The 23,245-nt window shown below is 42.9% G+C and overlaps 2 protein-coding genes across 2 annotated transcripts in view; one reads left to right on the forward strand and one right to left on the reverse strand.

Moving 5' to 3' along the window:
• Positions 1 to 2,538: 2,538 nt before the first annotated feature.
• creg1 (cellular repressor of E1A-stimulated genes 1) lies at positions 2,539 to 10,808 on the forward strand. The gene is made up of 4 exons (XM_078408650.1): positions 2,539 to 2,942; positions 5,774 to 5,893; positions 8,865 to 9,069; positions 10,276 to 10,808. Exons 1-4 carry the CDS (start codon positions 2,664 to 2,666, stop codon positions 10,290 to 10,292), a joined length of 621 nt encoding a protein of 206 aa, XP_078264776.1. The 5' UTR covers positions 2,539 to 2,663; the 3' UTR covers positions 10,293 to 10,808.
• Positions 10,809 to 12,389: 1,581 nt separating this feature from the next.
• The window catches only part of ildr1a (immunoglobulin-like domain containing receptor 1a), a 63,406-nt gene continuing 52,550 nt past the window's right edge, over positions 12,390 to 23,245 (reverse strand). The window contains exons 7-10 of the mRNA XM_078409035.1: positions 21,035 to 21,181; positions 16,031 to 16,144; positions 14,276 to 15,138; positions 12,390 to 12,932 (exon numbers count right to left, since the gene is read on the reverse strand). Coding sequence (XP_078265161.1) covers positions 12,891 to 12,932; positions 14,276 to 15,138; positions 16,031 to 16,144; positions 21,035 to 21,181 — 1,166 coding nt within the window. The 3' untranslated portion in view covers positions 12,390 to 12,890. The remainder of the gene's footprint in view (positions 12,933 to 14,275; positions 15,139 to 16,030; positions 16,145 to 21,034; positions 21,182 to 23,245) is intronic.

Consider the following 23,245-nt stretch of genomic DNA (forward strand, 5'->3'; position numbering starts at 1 on the left):
TCCCGTCACCAGCAGCCTCCCATCTCCCCGTTCACTGTGTGAGCTCCAGGAGGACGTCCACCCATTCCTTCTCTCCAGAGATGTTGCCTGTCCCGCTGAGTTACTCCAGCATTGTGTAAACCAGCATCTGCAGTTCCTTCCTACACCTTTCGTCTGCTCCACTGCGAAATCTCATCAAACCTTGCCTACTTTGAAGTTCTCATCCCCCACTCTCCGCTGAGAGTTCTCCAACACCCTCTCTTGCTGCTCCATATCTCTAGTCTCCCTGTTTCCTCACTCTCAGTCCGAAGAAGGATCTCAACCCGAAACATAGCCCACTCCTCTCCAGAGATGCTTCCTGCCCCGCTGAGTTACTCCACCATTTTGTGTCCATCTGTAGATAGAATGGACAGACGATGTTTCGGGTCTGGCCCCTTCTACAGACTGATTCGAGTATCCCGCTCAAGTGGAGATCAGTCTGCGGAAGGGCCCAGACCCGAAACATGGCCGTTCATTCCCTCCACTGATGCTGCTGAGTTACTTCAGCACTTTGTGTTTTATTCACGATTTCAGCTTCTGCAGTTCCTGGTGGCCCTGGTCTTTAAGTGCCTACTTTCCACGTAAATTGTTTCCAAAACTTGGAGGTTAGAAAGAGGGCCATAAGACTATGAGAGATATGCCAAATCCCTCTTGAGCTTGTTCTACCATTTAATGAAATCAAATAATTTTTCTCAACTCCACTTTCCTGTCTGATCCCAATGACCCTTGATTCCACAATTGGTGAATGAACTTAATGGGGACATAGAAGTTTGCTGATGCTGGAATTTAGAAAAAAATAACTACTGAAGGGACTCAGTGGGTGAGACAGCATCTGTGGAGTGAAATGAACAGGCAATATTAAGGGGTGAAGGAAGGAACTGCAGATGCTGGTTTAAATGAAGATAGACACAAAAGCTGGAGTAACTCAGTGGGTCAGATAGCATCTCTGGAGAAAAGGAATAGGTGACGCTTTGGTTATGGATCCTTCAGAATGAGAGCCAAGGGACAGGGAAATGAGAGATATAGAACAAACTAGACCAAGTGGACCCGTTGGGCCCATTCCATGTACAGGGGGGACAGGGAAGGGGAGAGGGTGTCACTGAATGAGACCTGAACCCAATCCCTCTCCTGTATTGTAGCACCCTCCACCCCCACTCAATCCCCTTTATCCCCCTTCCTCCCCCCACTGACCCACTCCATCCCCCCTACCCACCCCCATCTGCCCCTTCCCTGCCCCTGCCCCCTACCCCACTTGCCCCTCCCCTACCCCCTAGCCTTCCCTCCACCCCTATTTCCCCCTCCCCACCCCTATGCCCCCCTCCCCTCACCCCCACTCGCCCCTACCTCCCCTCCCCCTACCACCACTCTCCCTGCCCGCACCCCACTCTCCCCCCACCCCCAATCTTCCCTTCTCCCCACCCCACCCTGCCCTCCTCCCCTCCCCTCCCCCACCCCCTCCTCCCCCAACCCACTCCTCCCCCACCCCCCAACCCCCACTTTCCCCCCACCCCCACTCTCTCCTCCCCCATTCTCCCCTCTTCCCCACCCCAACTCTCCCCTGCCCCGTCCCCCTTCCCCCATCCCCTCTCTTACCCCAACCCCCTCACACCCACCCTCCCCTGCCCCCCACTCCTTTCCCCCACCCCCACTCTCCCCCCCACCCCCACTCTCTCCTCCTCCACTCTCTCCTTCCCCCCACCCCCTCCTACCCCCACCCTCTCCCTCCCCTCCACCCACTCGAACCCCCCTCCTGCGAGCCCGGCAACGCCGCTTAAAGCTCCTCCGTGCGAGGGGGGAGAGGAAAGCGGAGAGGAAGGCACTGAGCACGGCACTGCCGTCAGTCGGGCGGAGATCTACCTTCAAGTAACCCTTGCATCCCCTCTCTCTGTGACCCCCCCACCCCCCAGTCATCGTACTAGTTTCTCTGTCGTCCCATTGAGTTTCACTGTCAACATAACTTGCTGTCACCTATCTCATAGCCAACAGTGGACCATTGTGGGCTCCTCCTTTCTTTGATCATTGTTATGCTTTGGCATATCTTTAATTTCTTTTTTTCTATATCTCACTACCTATCTCTCTCTTTCCCTTTCCCTTGAGTCTGTGGAAGGGTTTCGACCTGAAGCGTCGCCTATTCCTTCTCTCCACAGATGCTGCCAGACCCGTTGATTTACTCCAGCTTTTTGTCTCTATCTTCAGTTTAAACCAGTGTCTGCAGTTCCTTCCTGCACAACTTATATTGCCTGTCCATTTCCCTCCACAGATGCTGTCTGACCTGCTGAGTTCCTCCAGCACTTTGTGCTCACGTGACTCAGTGGGCTGATTGCGTGACGTCATGGTCCGGATCACGTGGTGCAGCGGCTAGTTGCGTGACGGGATGGGGTTGCTCACGTGGTGCAGTGGCTGGCTGTATGATGCGATGGTCCTGATCACGTGGTGCAGTGACTGGCTGCGTGACGTGTGTGCATGATCACGTGGTGCATTAACTGGCTGCGTGACGTGTGGTCCTGATCACGTGGCGCAGTGGCTGGTTGCGTGACGTATGGTCCGGATCACGTGGTGTAGCGGGATGACGAATCGGGCGGCCCATGTGGGGCTGCGGTCACGTGCTGGTGTTGTCAGACGGACGCACTGACTGAGGTGAGACGATGATGAAGATGATGGCGACGGCGCTTGCTGGTCTCCTGCGGCTGCTGGCTCTCAGCTGTGCGGGAGCGATCCCCCCTCACGGAGAGGTGGCGCGGATGGCGCGCTACGTGGTCAACAGCTGCGACTGGTGCTCGATGGCCACCATCTCCACGCATAAGCCGTTGGCCGGGCTGCCTTTCTCCAACGTCTTCTCGCTCAGCGACGGGCCGCGGCATCAGGGCAGCGGCGTGCCCTACCTCTACCTCACCCCGCTAGAGGTGTCGGTGCAGGACATCAAGGTGAGGGCCCGGGACCCGCATCCTTCATCTAAACAGGCCCATCGGACCATCCTGCCCATGATGCCCCATCTGCCCACGTTTGCTCCATGATCCCTCTAAACCTTTCCTGTCCATGTACCTGTCTTTTAAATGTCGTTATTGTACCTGCCTTAACTATCTTCTCTGGCAGCTTGTAACCTCTTTAAAAGGTTGTCCCTCAGGTTCCTATTAAATGTTTCCCCTCTCACCTTAAAGCACTGCCCTCTGATTCTTGACTCCCCTACTCTGGTGAAAAGTTCCAATCAATCAGGCACTTTACAATTCTCGAAGGCGTCTCATCCTCATGGAAGAGATCTACTCACTATTTCACACAGATGGTGCCTGCTCTGCTAAATGTTTCCAAAACTTTTAATGAAGAATTATGAGCTGCAGTCGCTGTTGTAATATAAAACAAAACAAAAACTCCTTTGCTCTACCTATTGTACCTGAATGAATTGATTGTATCTGATCTGTTTGGATGGAATGCAAAACAAAGCTTTTCACTATCCCTTGGTACATGTGACAATAATAAATCTAAATGTAATCCAATAATGTTTACAATGTTAATTTTTGAGGATAAAATACTGGACAGGGCAATGGTGGTAACTTCAAACAAAAAAACTGCTGCTGCTGGAAATCAGAAGTAAAACGGGAATGCTACACTTGTTCAGCAGGTCAGGCAGCAACCATGGAGTGACAAAGCAAATTGTAACCCTCTGTGCGGATGCCTCCTGACATTTTGACTATTTCCAGCATTTTATGGTTTAATAATGAGGATTATATTTTTTCAAAATAGTACTGTTGGACTTATTCTAATGTCCAGCAGGTGCAAGTTCTCAGCAGAGCCATCTTGTCAGTCTCATCTACCTCAAATTCTTTGTGGAAGATTTTAAGTTGTAGGATTACAAGCCCATCAACCTCTTATTTATTCTGGCATACAATTACGTCATTTACAATGGACAGTTTTGTGTATAGATTAGAGTTGCAGCAGAGAAACAGGCCCTTTGGCCCTCCGAGTCTGCACTGACCGATGATTTTGGAATGTAGGAGGAAACTGGAGCACTCGGAAAAAAATGAAAACGTTCACAGGGAGAACGTGCAAACTCCATACAGACAGCACCCATGGTCAGGATTGGGATGTGAGAGGAAACCAGGTACCTTCTGGAAACCTGCCTGGTGATGGGGAGAACTGCACACAGATCAGATCAGCAGCAGCACTAACTGCAGTGCCAGTCTTTCTTACAACGTCAGTGTTACTGATTGAGTTAGATATGTGATACTTGCTGCATCGCCTTTAACTTTCCTGATGCTCCTTTCTCCTGAAATTTGCAGGATTCTCTCAATGTCTCGAAGGCTTGATGAAAAGAGAAAATTAGAAGTGAGGAAAATATTTGGTGCATGAGAAATAAACGAGACTCGGAATGTTGAAAACGACAAATTTTATAGGAAAAGGGAATAAATTAATGGCTGATTGCTTTAAAAGCCATATGAAATAATGACCCTAGTCCGACAGGACCAACAAAATGTGGTAATTCAGCTTGGTACTTTATCAAGCACTGTTTGATTTGGTGTCAGTGGGTAATGGCTGTGATGGGCACTTGACCAGTGAAGATGAGGGTTGTAATCCTGGGTGATCGAGTAAATTTTTGTTTAAAAATATGTATTATCAGTTTTAAATTGGCAGCTGAAGCGTGACGTTGGACAAGAGTGGGAAGTCCTCTGCTTGGAAAAGTGTTTTTGAATGAGAGATGTTATGAAGAGCCAGTATTTCAACAGGACTTCGTTTCAAATTTTTAGTACTTTGAAAATGATAGAGACACAGCTAACATTGTTTATCATCACCAGAATGGGTGTGACTTACAGATTAGGTCATGCCACTTTGAAGATTAGGCAGCCACTCTGAATGTTTTGCTGAGTCAGGGTAGGCTGCATGTTCTGACTATAGTTTTTCATTTGATTATTGCTCCACTCTGTAAAATGTACTAATTGAACTCAAATGCACCTGAGAAGCTTTAAAAGAAGTATACATTTGGCATTGCCCCATTTCAATCTTGTTTTGAAATATTCAAATGATGAACATTTATTGTTTTTTGTGGCAAGGCTGTTTTTGTTTGGATAATTGAGAAGATAGTTTACTGGTTGTGTGCTGATACTCAGGACCTGTTGTTTTTTGTGCCTACGCTTGAGATACATAACTTGAACCTAGTCTGTGTTTTTCCACAGCTTGTTTCCTGTGTTATTTTTTTTGTAAACTGCTGCAACCAGTTCATTAAGAAATAATCTCGTGTCATCCAACATTGTTGCCTTGCAATACCTAATGTCATAAACCCTGGATTTCTTTTTTATCAGGGATGAGCAAGTTCAATTATTTAAAGATATTTGAGCCAATCGAATTGTTCTCCCACAAAGAATACTGGATATTAAAGTCTTCTGGTTCTCGATTCCCCCACTCTGGGCAAGAGACTCTGTGCATCCACCCGATCTACTCCTCTCATGATTTTATATACCTCAATAACATCAGGTTGTTGACGTGGGATGTTTGAGTGGAGTGTTGTGATCTGGAATATACTTTTGTTGGAACAAAATGAATATTGAATACAATTCTTCCTCTTGCCTATAAATTTTTTAAAGTTGCAGAACTTGGGGTAGGGGATGTGGAATGACAGGGCTATATTTGTTACAGGAGCAGTAACCCAAATGACAGTCTTCTGAGCAAGAGGGTTCAGTGATCCAACTTTCCATCTATGAATTGCTGTGGATGCTTTGACATTTTTATTTCCATTTACTTTGAATGTTTCTCGCTTTAACTTTAGATTAATCCAGAGGTTTCTCTGGCCATGACCTTGGCAGAGACGGACTACTGTCGGAAAAATGGGTTTGATGCCCAAAGTCCACTTTGTTGTCGTGTGATGCTCAGTGGAACCATTGTAACGGTACGCTGCCACATAACGCGGACTGCTATACCGTTGATCCTGCTGTTGTTTGAAGATGTATTATTACACAATAGCACCAAAACCATGGCCATTCTGAGTTGAGGCATGCTTGTAGTTAGCAAATTTGCACTACCTTAAGTCGGATCTCAAGATGGTGCTTGTCTGAGGCGACATGTTGCAAGCAGCACAGCAGAAAATAATAAAATATAGTTGTTCTGAGCTTACCTATATAAAAGAAACAGCACAACTCAGTGCTGTAAAAACTAACAAGCAGCTATTGCATTTAAACATATTAGCGCTATTGTGATTTACCCACGGCAATGGAGCTGCTGACTAAGGGAATTTCCGATCGCAGGGGAATCCCCGAACTCGCAGAGGATCGCAGGATCACAGTACCTGGAAACAGTGGGGAGGCCTCCATTGTGCCTGGAAACATGGCCGGCGGACAAGACTACAAGTCAGACTACGACCCCCTCTCCCTATCATTCTACTAGCCAATGTACAGTCACTGGAGAATAAAGTGGAGGACTTGAGGTCAAGGCTGCTTTACCAATGGGAGCTGAAGGAATGCTGTGTGCTATGTTTCACAGGGACATGGCTCACTCCCAGATTCAGCCATCCAGCCTGAAGGTTTCTCCATCCATCCATCTTCAGGAAATCCAACCATTCAGCTGTGCTGCTTCTCCCTGCATTACAGGCAGCAACTGAAGAGCGCACCCCAGCAGTGAGGACTGCACAGCTGGTCAGGGGAGGCACAGGAACAGCTCCGGGGCTGCTTGGAATCAGTAGACTAGACGATGTCCAAGGACTCAGCAATGGACCTGAATGAATACACCATAATTGTGACTGACTTCATAAGGAAATGTGTGGAGGAGTGTGTTCCTACAAAAAACATCTGTGTTTCCTAAGCAGAAGCTTTGGATGAACCAGTAGATCCGCATTCTTCTAAGGAACAAATTCCGGGCATTCAAGTCTGGCGACGCAAAGGTATACAAGAAGTCCAGATATGACCTTGATAAGGCCAACAAAAAGGTCAAAAGGGACTTTCGCTCTAAGCTGGAGGATGAGGCGGATTTTCGGCAACTGTGGCAGGGCTTGAATGCCATCACCTCCAACAAGGGGCGGCTCAAGCGACAGTGAAGCATCACTCCCTGATGAGCTCAATGCGTTTAAAGCACGCTTTGATAGGGAGAACACTGATGTGCCTTCCCAAGCCCCTATATTACAGTCAGTCACAGAGGCTGACGTCAGAAGACCCTTCAGGGGGGTGAACCCACGGAAAGTGTCTGGACCTGATGGTATACCCGGTTGTGTTCTGAAAACCCGTGCAGACCAACCGGCTGGAGTTTTTGCGGACATTACTGAGGTCTGAGGTTCCCACCTGCTTTAAGAGTGCCCAAGAAGAGTAAGGTGAAACTGAATAGGAAACTTCAATGACTATCGACTAGTGGCACTAACATCCGTGGTGATGAAGTGCTTTGAGAAGTTGGTTATGGCGCATATCAACTCGTACCTCAACAAGAACCTTGACCCATTTCAATTTGCCTACTGCCACAACAGGTCAATGGAGAATGCGATCTCACTGGCTCTCCACTGCATTGGACCACTTGAGAATAAAACACATACGTCAGGCTGTTGCTTATAGACTACAGCTCGGCGTTAAATACCATCATCCCCTCCAAGCCGGCTAACAAGCTCACAGAACTGGGTCTCTGCGCATCTCTCTGCAACTGGATCCTTGACTTCCTCATCAACAGACCACAATCTATTTGAATTGGCAAAAACACTTCCTCAATAACCATCAGTACAGGAGCACCGCAAGGCTGCATGCTCAGCCCCCTGCTCTACTCACTCTATACTCACCACTGTAGCTGGGCACAGTGCGAACTCCATCCTCAAGTTCGCCGATGACACTGCCGTTGTTGGACTAATTACAGATAATGATGAGTCAAAGTATAGAAGTGAGATCGATCAACTGACCAGATGGTACCAGCACAACAACCTGGCTCTCAATGTCAGTAAGACCAAGGAACTGATTGTGGACTTTAGAAGAGGAAAGATGAGGACCCACAAGGGATATAGATAGGGATCAAGCGATATGGGGATAAAGCAGGAACTGATTTTAGATTATCAGCCATGATCATATTGAATGGCAGTGCTGGCTCGAAGGGCCGAATGGCCTACTCCAGCACCTATTTTTCAATGTTTCTAAACCTGGCTATATCGATGGGACGATGGTGGAGGGAGTAAAAAGCTTCAAATTCCTGGGCGGCATATTTCTGAAGATCTTTCCTGGACCCAACACACTGATGCAATTATAAAGAAATCCCATTAACGCCTCTACTTCCTGAGTTTGCGGATATTGGGTATTTCAGGAAGGGTTATCTTGAATTATTATCATAGAGTGATACAGTGTGGAACTTTTGTTTCTTGTTTATATTTACAGTGTACTATGTTTACATATTCTGTTGTGCTGCTGCAAGTAAGAATTTAATTCTTCTATCTGAGACATATGACAATAAAACCACTCTTGACTACTCGCTTCATATACTCCCTTTTGCTCTTGTGAGACAACCCAAATCCACACATTTGGGCAACAATGTGCTGGATTTGGAGAAGCGCATGCAGAGGCTGGAATCTTGAGCAAATAACTGCTGAGCAGGTCAGGCAACATCCATGGAGGGGACAGTCAACATTTCAGGTCCGGACCCTTCTTCAGTCTAATTGAGATAAGGAGAGAGAGCTGATGGAAAGAGGAGGAGGAGGTTGGGGAGGGGGGGGGGGGAGGTGGGGGGGGGGGTGGGGGAGGTGGGAATGGTGGAGCAAGAATTGGCACGTTAGACATTGACACCTCTGTTCTATGAGATTGTGCTTTGTTCTAAGGTACCTTTCTATATTCTTAAATAACCCCTCCTGTTTTTGTTTCCTGAGTATGAGTGTGGAAATAATTGAAGCATGTTATTTTTTACAGGTGAATGAGAAAGAAGTTAAAATTGCCAAGAAAGCTCTCTTTGAGCGTCACCCAGTCATGGCCAGCTGGCCAAGTGATCATGGATGGTTCTTTGCCAAGCTCAATATCACCAACATTTGGGTTCTGGATTATTTTGGTGGAATAAAAACAGTCACACCAGAGGAGTACTACAGTGTCAAACCTGAATATGAAAGGAATTTTATTGGTAAAAAACTTTTACTTTTATTTTTGTTTTATAACCATTTGTCAGTTCTTGCCTTGGTGCCCAGTCCTTGAACAGCTTACCAAATTTACCCAAAACAAAGCAAGTAGCCATTCGCCTGTTCAGTGAAGAGTTAGAATTTGAACTAATCTCATTGTTTATATTTTATGCCAGCAGATTTTAAGAGAGTTGATATTAGTTCAACTTAAGTCTGCCAGTTGTTACCACCGGGCAAATGCAGCCCAGGAAGGGGCTCAGTCAGCTCATATTGGAATTCATGGTCAGTCTGAACCTCTTCCCACATTTTCCCCTCAAGAGCTGTGCTCTATCGCATAACTTTTTTTTGTCATTTTATTAAAATACTTCTTGAGACGTAAACTATTTACACTTACCTACATGAAAATAATTAGTTGCATTTTAAAGTTTTATATTTACCATGTTTTTTTTGGAGTACTCGTGTTATCTCTGTAATTTCTACCTTTGATATAATTTAAATTTACACATGCAATTAGAGCTGTTGGCAAGGTCAGCATTTAATATCCATCCTCAATGACCTTAGAAGGCAATGTGGTGTAACTATTGTAAACTTATCTTCCAACGGTGCGGACTTTTAACTGGTGAAAATGAGGTGGGTCTGGTGTGTGGCTTGTAAACTTTCAGATGCTTATCTGTGTAACTGCTGCTCATCATTTTGGGGTAAGGGGTGTAGCTTTGAAGTATTGCAGTTTTTCTGCACTTTGTCACTAGCCCAACACATAAATGAAAACTTAGGATTTCAATCTTGTCAGCTGCTCTTTTCAAAATTAACTGGAGGTTTTAAATGGATGTTTTTTTCTGAATTCCTGATCCATTCTACATGTGTCATGTGTATATGAACTGGCTGCCTTTGCAGCACTTTGCCATTTCGTGTTTATAAATGCCCAGATTGTTTCAAATCAAACATGGACATTTCAGATTTTGCTGTTGTATATGATTCCCTAAAACTACTATTTTAACTCGTCACTTTGAATTTTTTTAATCTTCATGTTGTTTGAATTGAAATTTCTTGGTGTCGTCATTGAGCAGTTCTTGAATCAGTGTACATTTTGTTTCAGTTGCCACAGTGAGCTCATGTAATGCTTAGTTTGTGATGCGATATTTCCTCCTGATTTAAAGCACTATATAATTCACACTGTACAATGTTTTAAAGCTGTGCTTGTTTATTTGTAGATGAAGGGAGATCATGAATGTTGGATGAATGTCATGTCATCAATCAGAAGGAGCCAACTTTTACCAAGATTCACCTTTACGGATGGCAATATTGCTATATTGGAAAAGGAATGTGCTTAGACTACTTCAAATCAATGAAAGAAATGAATCAATAGACATGGAATCAAATATTAAGAAAATCTTGCTCAAAATAAGTGCCTTGCAATTTTAAATATTGCATTCATTTTCACTCCGAGGGCAAGGTGGTTAAGAATTTTCTGATAGTGTTCATTAATACCTTTTTGCACCTTTATATGATAGGAAATACACTAAAATTGTGAGTTGAGGTAAAGTTATAACTAGTAAATAACGAACAAAAACCTGTTTTGATTGCTTTGCTTATAATCTGATTTTTCTTTCAATAGCTGTAAGGATGGAACAAACTCAGGTTTTTGCACTAAAATACGTCCTTACATTAGAACATGAGAATCATGTACATTCAATATTTTTGGTTGTATAAAGCTGTTCATTTTAATATAGCATGAGAATTTGCATGTGATTATTTTTGATTAAATTTTCAAAATGAACAAGGAGTCTTGTCTCTAAAATCTTCAGTTGATTGTACGTCGCTCTCCTTCCTAAGATGGTAACTAAACATTAAGCTTTCTGGAGCAGCTTGTCTCATCTAAATGACTAATGCAAATTCAGACCATGCTTTCCAACTGCGCATTGTTAGAAACACTAGTAATGGGGAAATTTCAAACTATTAAGCTAAGAACCGATTTCGATTGTCATTATATGAACTTTATCATTACATTTGGTATTTTGCCAGTTAAGACACAAACACGCTCAGTCCATGTGAAGGGTCTTGACAAAGCTGACTGTTCAATCTCTCCACAGATTCAGTCTCACGAGCTGAGGTCCACTGCCATTTTCTTCCAAGTATTAGTAAATCCTATTTCCAAAGCATTCTCTCCGATAGCTTCCCTAACACTGACATGAGGCTCACTGGCTTAGATTCTCGATTTTTCTTCTTCAAGAAATACTTGGCTACTCTCCAGTCCTCTGGAACATCACCTGTGGCTTGGGAGGATACAAAGATCTTTGTCATGATCCTAGCAATCTCCTCAGTTTCAGTTTAGTTTATTGTCACATGTACCGAGGTACAGCGAAAAGCTTTTTGTTGCATGCTAATCAGTCAGCAGAAAGACAATACATGATTACAATCAATCAATTTACAGTGTATAGATACATGATAAGGGAATAACATTTAGTGCAAGGTAAAGCCAGCAAAGTCTGGTCAAGGATAGTCCGAGGGACATCAAAAAGGGAGATAGTAGTTCAGCACTGCTCTGGTTGTGGTAGGATGATTCAGTTTTCGACCATCTGTACTTCAGCATCATTAATGCAAACTGGGGTAGGTTGCTTCCTGAAGTCAATCACTATCTCCTTTGTCTTACGTTGAGAGAAAGGTTGTCTTGACACCAGGACATGCAGCTCTTGTCCCTCTCATTATCTGGGGCTAGTTCTCAACCAGCTTTGAGGACCTATCCACCTTAATACTCTTCAAAAGACCCAGCATCTTGGTCTCAAAATGCCATAGCATTTGTGTACTGATCTCATTGGGTTCTTCATCATCTCCTTGGTGAATACCGATGCAAAGTACTCATTTTGTACTTCAGCTACATCCTTTGAATCCGAGCATAAATTTCCTCCTTTATCCTTGAGTTATCCTTCCCTCCGCCCAGTTACCCTCAGTGTTTTTTAATATGTCCAAAAATCTCTTTAATCTGACTTGCCAATAATATTTTATGTCCCTCCTAATTCTTTGTTTGAGTTCTTTCCTGCTTTCTTTATATTTCTCAAAGTACTTGTTTGATTTCATCTTTCTAAATCAGCTTAAAGTTTCCAGGATTTCTGCACACTTCGTCTGACCAATTTCCACAAACACAATTGCCTCCAGCTGTTATTTTATTATTAATACAATGTGCATTGGTATTCAAACAAAATACAAGAACATTTAATTTATTCCATTGTCCAGATTTATTAAAAACAATATCAAAAGATGAAACTTTAAAAATAATTCTACATAAGAATTTGAAATGGTTTCCTAGATTTGAAACATTTCCCAATTACTGGATTGAAAAACAAGAGCACAACCATTTATAATCCATTTGATTTTTTTTCTGTCTAAAATACAATCATTAAGAGACAATATTTTGATAGATTTAGAAGCCAGAGTAACTGAATTATCTACATAATAATCTCAAAGTAATATGTATTCGTTCAAATGCAGCAAACCTCAATCTGGACTGGATTCAAACCCAGGTGTAGATGAGACAGCTGTCAATTTCCCCCCAAAGTGTACATGATATTTAAAACAAACTAAGTTACCCAACATCCAATTTCATTGCCTATAATCAAAGTCAACAAGATTGAAGTAAGATTTCTTGTCTGAAATTAAAGGTTCCTGTGCAAAATCATATCTCAAGCGCAGCTTGAACTGATATGCAAATTGGAACCTTTGCTGTGTCCTGTCAAGAGTTCATGATGAAAAGATATGTTTAAAAAGTCACCAGCTGTGCTTCAACCTGACAAACGTATCAGTTGTGGAAAATGACAAGTGGAGGATTCCATCATATCACAATACTTTTACCACTCCGAGAACTTCCATGTCCCTGTCAAAACAAAATTAAGATTTTGTCAGTTTGAGCTTTTTTCTGAATGGTAACAGATTTAAGTAAGAAGTATTGCATTAAAAAAAATAGGTATATCATGCAAGTAGCTGGTGGGAAAATTAACAAGGGGAAAACTAAAGTGCAACAGAGCTCGAGTAAAATAGCAGTTCAAGTTCAATCCACACAAGAATAAACTTTCAGCATCAAAGCAGGATCATTTGCCAGACAATATTTTACACTCCTCCTTTGTCAGAACTCTGCTTTGAGATACTCGGCCCAGAGTTTTATTTAATTGATCACAATGAAATGATCTTGTCTGGCTTGTTTGAGTTCTTTTTATCTTGCTATGTTATGGTCAAATTCCATGCCTGGCTCAGTCACAAAGAGGAACTTTGTTTTTAGAATTCTGCACGTAAAGCAATTCTGCACGTAAAGAATCCAAGCTCTGGGCCAAACCATCCATACCTCTGGACCATAGCTCCATAAAGAGCAGCTGGCAAGGTCCTCATGGATCAGCTCATCTCCAACCTCCAAGCCCATGGAAGTCAGGGACAAGCTGGAGGTCAGATCTCGTCTCCCTGCTGAACTCCTAGCTGCAGAACACAAATTTACTGAGCCAACGGACTGTACTTCATTTCATAACCTGCTCCTCAGCTTTACACAGCATTCCATAGTGTTCATTTGAACGGGGCTACAAACCTTGAATAAAAAGTGCAGTTAAGTGGCTTATTTAGTTTAGTTGGTCTTTATATTTTGAACTAATTTCTAATACTATAAATATACTAATTACATAATTTTTATTTAAATGTAAGGTCATGTGATGGGAGTAGAATTAGGCCATTCGGCCCATCAAGTCTATGCCATTCAATCGTGGCTGATCTATATCTCTCTCCTAACCCCATGTATTTGAAGGTTTTAAAATGTCTGATTATCGGAGATGCACAAAACATTTCAAAGGCCATTGACTGCAGCAGACTGTGAAAGGTCTTCAAGATATTCTAGGGATGAGCTCTCAAGATTCACTGCCTGAAGCAGAGTTGAATTGGTGACCTTGCTACTTTATGGGACAGCTGCAACGAGTGGTCTATTGATCTTGAAGAGTGGGAAAGGCATCTAAAGCTTGGGGCTTTGAGTGCGAGCAATGGGCTGGTCATCTAAAGCCTGGGGCATTGAGTGCGAGCAATGGGCTGGTCAAGGAGGCTTTGTAGCAGGGTAACATAATGTGACCTTCAAATGTACAATGTACCAGAATCCGATTACATGCAGGGTGTTGGGAAAGTTTGTAACTGCACTGAGATAGAAATGACTGCACAAGATACATCTTAATGCAAAAACAAACTTACTGAGAGGGGGCCATTGTTCGATCTTCGTGAACTACTTTCTTGTGATGCCCCATCTACTGAATGATAGCTTGGGGGCTTCTCATTATACTTAAATGGCTTCTTCAGGGTATCTAACCACACTGTCATTCGATCATCCTGCTGAATTCTGTTATGAGAGCGGGTTTCATAATCATCCAGGGAACTCCACGACCCCTGATGCCTTCCTCGAGGTGGAGGAGAGTAGCTTCTGTCTCTGCGCCTATGCCTTCGTTCAGGTGAATAATCTCTACTACTTCTGTGATGTGATCGCCTATCCTCCTCATAAGCTCTTCTGCCATTCCTCTGATTGGAACTGCTGTGCCTTGATCTATCATAATCAGACTCATCATCACTGTAATCTCCATGGCTTCGTTCTCTTGGAAGCATCCGTCCACCATCTTCAACATCACCCTTCCTGTTCCCGAGGTATTGGTTCGATCTTCTATCTTGCGAGCTCCTACTTGACCTTGATCCTCCCTGGGACCTTTGATTTCCACGAAGCTCTGATTCCAAAATATCCTCGTGACTTCTTGCTCTTCTGCGATAATTCCTTCGGGATGAGTTGCTGGTTTGTTGTGATGAGGGAAGGCTTGTCTCACGGATTGTCTCCAATATTGGGGGCAGGTGGATAACACGCCGATCAATATCTCTGACTCCCATTTCATTTAATGAGGATAGCATACTGGGAGGTGGGCTACCACTTATGCGGATTTCATTTTGGAGAGGCTGTGTACTGCTAAAGTTTTTCACTTTATTCTCCACGTAGTCCAGCATTTTATCAGAAGGGATTTGATAGGCACTGTAAGGAACCATAGTCAAAGGTATGCTGTTCTTTGTAGAAAAATCTACATCATGGAAAAATAAGGAAGAGATTATATTTTTGTATAAATGCTTCAAAGTACTTTAGGATTCACATGAATTTTATGTAGTCTTATAGATCTTATAATAGAAGAGACAGAAGTATAACCACAATTACTAGAGACTAGGCAGAGTAAAACAATAATGTGAACAATTACTGTTTCAGGGTTAAAACATAGAATTCTCAAGAAAACTTTGGCACTGTTAGAGAAGGGGGAAGAGATCAGAAATTGGCAATCCACCTCATTGGTCACTGAAGAGCCAAGGGCTCAATCTAATCTCTCAAACGTTTATTTGATGGAATGTAAGATCCATGACGTTGACATATTGTAAACATTGCAAGTAGTAATTTGCTCCTCTTGTGCCTAGTTAAAATGACTGGCAGGAGAAACAAGGATGATCAATGGCATCAGAACGAGAGCAGGTTAGAGCAAATGTAAGTGAGGAAACAGGACTGAAGGGAATGCTCTGAGAACAGGCATGAACTCAATGGTTAAATGCGCCCTCCCCTCTATGATGTGAGTAAAATAGATATACCCAATCCAGCGAACAGAACACCTTGAAAAACGTCATTATTACCAGTTGGTTCTTGTTTGAGTGTGGCAATTATATTTCAAATTTGAGTCCACGAGAGTATTTGTGAATGATACTTTAAAAGAAAAACAAAAGCAATATCTAATTTCATACAAAATTGGAAGGAAAAGGAATATCTTAATTTTTCTTCCGTCATGAAGCTAGATGGCGTTGAAGTCACCAATGTATACACATAAATGGAATGTTACCATAAGGTTATTTTTGTTTCCTCCCATTTATTCTTTGTGGCATGGATTCCAGCATTTCAAACACATACATTGGTGCATTAGTGGATGAGCTACATACCTCTATGTGATGGGTCATTCATGTAGAACAAGTTTAACTGTGAATTCCTTTCTTCCTCACCATACATGGGCCTGTTGTGCATCCAAGGAATCATTCCTTGCTCTGGTTGTTTGACTCGAAAAGAATGCAGTATCCCAGTTAACAATCTTATTCAGCAGCAGGGGCTTATAAATACAATTAACAATGGCACACAAACTAAAAGTCCTGGTTGCCAGATTGTCACTTCCTTTGAAAAATTATTATTCGCAGTTCTATATTTCACAACCTAAAACCAGTGCACATGTACTAATTAATAGGAAGAAATTTGAGTTACCAAATAATTTTATTACATGACCTATAGGTTTCCCAGCTTTGCATGTGAATTTAAATCCTCCCACCTGTTCTATCAGTGGGACAAATCTGCAGAAAGCAGATGAATGTAGCAAGTTTTATGAATAAGTATACAAATAATTTTGCATTGTATCTTCACTTTTTGCTTCAAATCATGTTTTAAGAAATAATGCAGACCACCATATTCCTAAAGACATAAATCTGATTCTCAAAATTGCAGGGTTTTTAGTGTTTCCTGCCTATAAGTAAACTGGCCTACCACAAAACCATTTATTTTACCAAAAGACTCAGACCCCATGAAACATCTTATCCTAGCATTGTAAGCTAACAAAAATAATTCAGCATTTCCCCAAGAATCACACAATTACTATTGTTTTATATAATCCTGTAATGCACACACATTTGGTATTAAGTTCCATAACAATTACAACACTCTATGCCAACTGGACTGTACGATTATTCAAACTGCCAATGTTTATTTGAAAGCAGTGGGGCTTTCCAAATTCAATGGACACAAACTGATAAAAAGCTTGCTACGTCCAAGCATAATGTGCAAAATATTAAAATTTCAAAATATCACTTCATTGCATGCTAATGTTTGTCTAAATATTTCTAAAGGACACATAGGCAATGTGCAAGTGAATTCAGTGACATAATTTGCTGTCAGGGACCTTAATGAAGTGATGGTGATTCCAGAGATCTGGGTAATATGTCAAATAAAGGAACACCTATCAAATTTCACCTAACCATTTGAGAATCATAAAAGAAAATATGAAAATCAATATAGACACAATGGATTGCTGTAGAAACTCAGCTTTTTTACTAATGTAGATACAAAACATAAAGTCTGAGTCTTTGCCTCAAGAGTCTTCGGCGAGGAGAGGAGGCGATGCTTAAATTGGCCATGTGTGTGTGTTCTGATATTTAAATTTGTGACTTATTGCAGTGATGGCAGGAATGTTGTTGTAGTGCATTTGTTGCAGGATGTGGAAGGTCAGGGGCACTGCTGGTGCCTCTGACTACACCACCTGTGGGAACTTAGTCCAGATACAGCTCCTCAAGGACCGACTTAGGGAATTGGAGCAGCAGCTGGTTGACCTGAGGACCATCTGGGAAAAGAAAAGCTTCCTGGACAGGACCTACAGTCAGGTCGTCATTCCCAGAGTACAGGAGGTGCGACGGTAAAAGATGGCAAGGATGGGGATGAAACAAGTGCAGGAGACCTCAGTGGATGTACCTCTTGAAAACAGGTACACCCTCTTGGGAGCTGTCGGGGAAGACGACACTTCCAGTCTGAGCAGCGGACAGGTCTGTGACTCGAATCCTGGCGCTGAGACTCAACCAGCGAGACTGATGTCAGGCAGAGTCATAGTGGTGGGTGACTCCATTGTCAGCGGTGCGGACAGGAGATTCTGTGGCAACAGGCGAGACTCGAGGATGGTGTGTCGCCTTCCTGTTGCCCAGGGTCCAAGAAGTCCCAAACCAATTGCAGGGCATCTTCGAGAGGGAAGGGGAGCAGCCGGAAGTCGTTGTGCATGTAGGCACAAATGACATAGGTAAGAGGTAGGAGGCTGAAAAGCAGGACTTCTAGCGTGGTTATCTCTGGCTTGCTTCCAATACCTCGTGCTAGTGAGGGTAGGAACAGGGAAATAGGGGAGCTGAATGTGTGGCTGAGGAGTTGGTGCAGGGGGCAGAGATTTAGATTTCTAGACCACTGGGATCTCTTCTGGGGCAGAGGTGATCTGTACAAAAGGGACGGGTAGCACCTTAATTGGAGGGGGACCAACATTCTGGCAGGCAGGTTTGCTAGTGCTACACGGGTGGGTTTAAACTAAATAATGGGGGATGGGTCAACAACGTGGAAGCCTATGCGTGCAGGGAGATGGGAACCAATGCAGGGAGATAGGACCGTAAAATGAGGGTAGAAGTGAAAGGTAGAAGGGAGAAAAGAAAAACAAACCTGAAAGCTTTGTGCCTTAATGCGAGGAGCATTCGTAATAAGGTGGATGAATTGAATGCGCAGTTAGTTGTTAACGGATATGATACAGTTGGGATTACGGAGACATGGCTCCAGGGTGACCAAGGGTGGGAGCTCATTATGCAGGAGTATTTAATATTCAGGAAGGTAAACAGAAAGGAATAGGAGGTGGGGTGGCATTGCTGGTTAAAGAGAAGATTAATGCAATAGCAAGGAGAAACATTAGCTTGGATGCTGTAGAATCTGTATGGGTAGAACTGCGAAATAGCCAAGGGCAGAAAACGCTGGTTGGAGTTGTGTACAGACCACCAAACAACAGTAGTAGGTTGGGGATAACATCAAACAAGAAATTAGGGATGCGTGTAGCAAAGGTACAGCAGTCATCATGGGTGACTTTAATCTATATATAGATTGGGCTAATCAAATTGGTAACAACACTGAAGAGGATTTCCTGGAATGTATACGGGATGGTTTTCTAAGTCAATATGTAAAGGAACCAACTACAGGACAAGTCATCCCAGACTGGGTATTGTGTAATTAGGAAGGATCAGTTAGCAATCTTGTTGTGTAAAGCCCCTTGGGCAACAGTGACCATAATATGGTGGAATTTTGAATTTAGATGGAGAGTAACACAGTTAATTCAGAGACGAGGGTCCTGAACTTGAAGAAAGGTGACTTTGATGGTATGAGATGGGTATTGGCTAGGATAGACTGGCAAATGATACTTAAAGGGTTGACAGTTGAGATGCGGTGGCAAAGATTTAAAGATCGTATGGATGAATTACACCAATTGTTCATCCCTGTCCGGCATAAAAATAAAACAGTGAAGGCGGCTCAACCATGGCTAATGAGGGAAATTAGGGGTAGTGTTAAATCCAAGAGGCATATAAATTGGCCAGAGAAAGCAGCAAACCGGAGAACTGGGAGAAATTAAGAATTCAACAGAGGAAGACAAAGGGGTTAATTAAGAGCGGGAAATAGAGCAGGAAAGAAAGCTTGAAAGAAAGGAAGGCAGATTATTATCTGAATGGTGTCAGATTAGGAGAAGGGGAGGTGCAACTGGCCTGGGTGTGCTTGTACATCAGTCACTGAAAGTAAGCATGCAGGTACAGCAGGCAGTATAGAAAGCATGTTGGCCTTCATAGCGAGAGGATTTGAGTATAGGAGCAAAGAGGTCCTACTGCAGTTGTACAAGGCCCTGGTGAGACCGCACCTGGAGTATTGGGCGCAGTTTTGGTCTCCTAGTTTGAGGAAAGACATTTTTGCAGCGGGAGTGCAGCGTAGGTTCACTAGGTTAATTCCCGGGATGGCGGGACTGACATATGATGAAAGAATGGATCGACTGGCCGTATATTCACTGGAATTTAGATGGAGGAAAGGGGATTTTATAGAAACATGTAAAAGTCTGACGGGATTGGACAAGCTAGATGCAGGAAAACGTTTCCCATGTTGGGGGAGTCCAGAACCAGGGGTACGTTTAACAATAAGAGGTAGGCCATTTATGACTGAGATGAGCAAAAACTTTTTCACCTAGAAAATTGTGAATCTGTGGAATTCTCTGCCACATAAGGCAGTGGAGGCCAATTCACTAACTATTCAAGAGAGTTGGATATAGCTCTTAAGGCTAATGGAATCAACGGATATGGGGAGAAAGCAGGAACAGGGTACTGATTCTGGATGATCAGCCATGATCATATGGCTCGAAGGGCCGAATGGCCTACTCTTATTTTCTATGTTTCTAACTACAGATAATGCAATTTTGAGTGAAAAAAACCCTAAGTGCTGGAGGGGCAACGGTAGAGTTGCTGCCTCACAGTGCCAGAGACCCGGGTTCAATCCTGACTACGGTCGCTGTCTCTACGGAGTTTGTACATTCTCCCTGTGACCATGTGGATTTTCTCTGGGATCTCTGGGTTCCTTCCACACTCCAAAGAGATACAGGTTTGTTGGCTAATTAGCTTGGTAAAAAAAATTTGTGGATTGTCCCTAGTGTCTGTAAGATAGTGTTAATGTGCAAGGATCACTGGTTGGCGCAGACTCGGTGGGCAAAGGGCCTGTTTCCAAGCTGTATCTCTAAATCTAAACTCAGCAGGTCAGGCAGCGTCTGTGAAAGCAATGGATAAGCACCATTTCTGGTGAGATCCTTCTTCAAAAGAAGAGTCCCAACCCAAAACATCATCTGATCATTTCCCTCCACAGTCGCTGCCTGACCCACTGAATTCTGCAAGCTGTTTGTTTTTAGCTCTGTATTACTATCGTCTTCTCACAAAGAAAAATGTGTTTATCTGGTTTAATCTTGTACCAAATTAGTTAATTTGTGACAACTCTCTGGCCTGCCTGGCACCAACCACTAGAAGGGGACCTGGAATGGGCAAGAACTGTGCCCAAGGACATTACCAGCCACTTGTTATGAAAAAGCAAAAGCACATTTAGGGGATGTAGCAATGTATATTCAAATCATCAGCACATGGTCTTACACCGAGTACCAGTGTAATGATTTCAGATCATGGAACATCCTTGCATAGCATGATATGCTCACAGAAGAATGATATCATTGTGTCAACCAGTCTAGCATCATAAGTTATTAGATTCTGATCAGCAATACTTCCACTATCAAACATATTACTCAGCTATTGTTGTTGGGGGAAGGGTAGAGAGAAGACGAGCAATGGCAAAAATTAAAATATAGTCTTTACCTTCCTCTGGGCAACAGCAGCGTTTTGGGCAGCAAATACATCGAACATTGCAGCAGCAAAACTGTGGACAGCATTGGCAACAACAGATACTAATCAGTATGAACAATAGTAAAATGCCCATGATAATAAATAGCACCGTCAGCCAATCTGGAAAAAAAGAGAAAAGATGGAACTAATAGCCGAAACTGTACAAAAATATACTCAATAATGTATTTTGCACATTGGTTGTGTGAAGTAATTTCTTACAGACAGCACATCCCCTACAAAAAAAGGGTACACTTACATATTTGCAAATAAAATAAAGCACAATGCAAGTACACATGTGAAGCACAGTTGTACAATCCTGATTAATTGAAATATATCTCCATAATCTCACTTTATCTAGCCTGTATTTCTCTGTTTTGCTTCAGAAATGGGCGGCTGTTGTGCACCTAGTACAGCAGCTGCCTTGCATTTCAAAGAAGTGGATTTAATTCGGTGCTGTTTGCATGGAGCTTGCATGTTCTTCCTGAGATGGTGTGGGTTTCTGGCTGGTGATCCAGTTTCCCCCCATAGCCAATGCTATACAGGTTGGTGGGTAATTGGCTATTATAAATAGCCGCAGTGTGAAGGTGAGTTGAAGACAATGTTGGGGGAATAAAAATTAGGAATATTGTAGAAATGGTAGATGGTTGGCAGAAACCTGGTGGGCCAAACCTGTTGTATTTCTCTGTGAACAAATGTGCATCACAACATTTTAGGAACCACAGATGATACCAGTAAACGTGTAATTTTGTCTGACTCTTCTACTGATATCTGCTGTTCAATGACATTCATTGATATCAATGTTCCCAGCATGTACAAAGAGCAACAGAGGGTTTAAACAGCCACGCATTCAAACAATAATATCCTCTGGTGCCAGTTGTGTGAGGTTTGTTATAGCTATCAACAATATCTAAGAATCGTTTCATGCTTTTACACATATATCATGTGATAAAAGGTCAAATTTTCCCATGTCTGGGAATCTGAGGATCAGCTAATGAAGCAGTGAGGGGAACAGGGTCTTTGGGACCTGAGTGGACAGGGCGTCTCAGATAATCAAGTAAGACAAGATAGTAAATAAGTAGACGAACTGAGGAGGAATTAAAGAGGGTGAACTCAGAAACCAAGAGGAATAAAAGGATACGTGACCCAATTGAAAAAGGGGAGAAATAAGAATGGAAGACTTTGTGTAAAAAAAGATAATTTTCAAGTTTTACAAGTCACAACATTACAATTTTCACAGGTATGTTAGGCCAGTTACGGGGAGCAAATGATTGGGAGATGCAGGCAGATGTGGGGGGAAAGCTTGTTGTTCCGCAGGAAATAATTAATACTAGTTTGAGGCTTAATATAGTGTTATGGTCAGTTAGTCAACGGATAGTGTATTTTATAGAACTGACGGTGCCTTGGGAGAACGGTGGATGAGGCTAATGAGAGGAAAAGGCTTAGATATGTAGAGTTGGCAGCAGAAGTTGAGCAGCGAGAATGGAGAGCAAGAGTATGTCTGGTGGAGGTGGGTTGTAGAGAATTCATAGCGAGATCGACCACGTCGCTATTTGGAGAGCTAGGAATTTGTAGACAGAATTTGTGTCAGGCCGTAAAGCAGATGTCAGAGGCAGCAGAGCCAGGCAGTAGGTGGATTTGGTGGAGAATAAATAGTGTCAGTTGGGGGCAGAAAATAAATGTATGACATGCAGTATGTGTATCCCGTTTGGGACAAAGACCCATCATTTATTTATTTGCCTCTGTACTCCACAATTTGAGATTTCAAATAGAAAAAAAGTGCACATTGTCAGATTTTAATAAAGGCCATTTTTATACATTTTGGTTTCACCATGTAGAAATTACAGCAGTGTTTATAACATAGTCCCTCCATTTCAGGGCACCATAATGTTTGGGACACAGCAATGTCATGTAAAATGAAAGTAGTCATGTTTAGTATTATGTTGCAGATCCTTTGCATGCAATGACTGCTTGAAGTCTGTGATTCATGGGCATCACCAGTTGCTGGGTGTCTTCTCTGGTGATGCTCTGCCAGGCCTGTATTGCAGCCATCTTTAGCTTATGCTTGTTTTTGAAAAAACTTTGAAAAACTCCTTTGTTGCTTTAGCAATGTGTTTGGGATCATTGTATTGCTGTAGAATGAACCAGTGGCCAATAGGTTTTGAGGCATTTGTTTGAACCTGAGCA

The sequence above is a fragment of the Rhinoraja longicauda genome, chromosome 12 (assembly GCF_053455715.1).
Source record: "Rhinoraja longicauda isolate Sanriku21f chromosome 12, sRhiLon1.1, whole genome shotgun sequence".
NCBI lineage: Eukaryota > Metazoa > Chordata > Chondrichthyes > Rajiformes > Arhynchobatidae > Rhinoraja > Rhinoraja longicauda.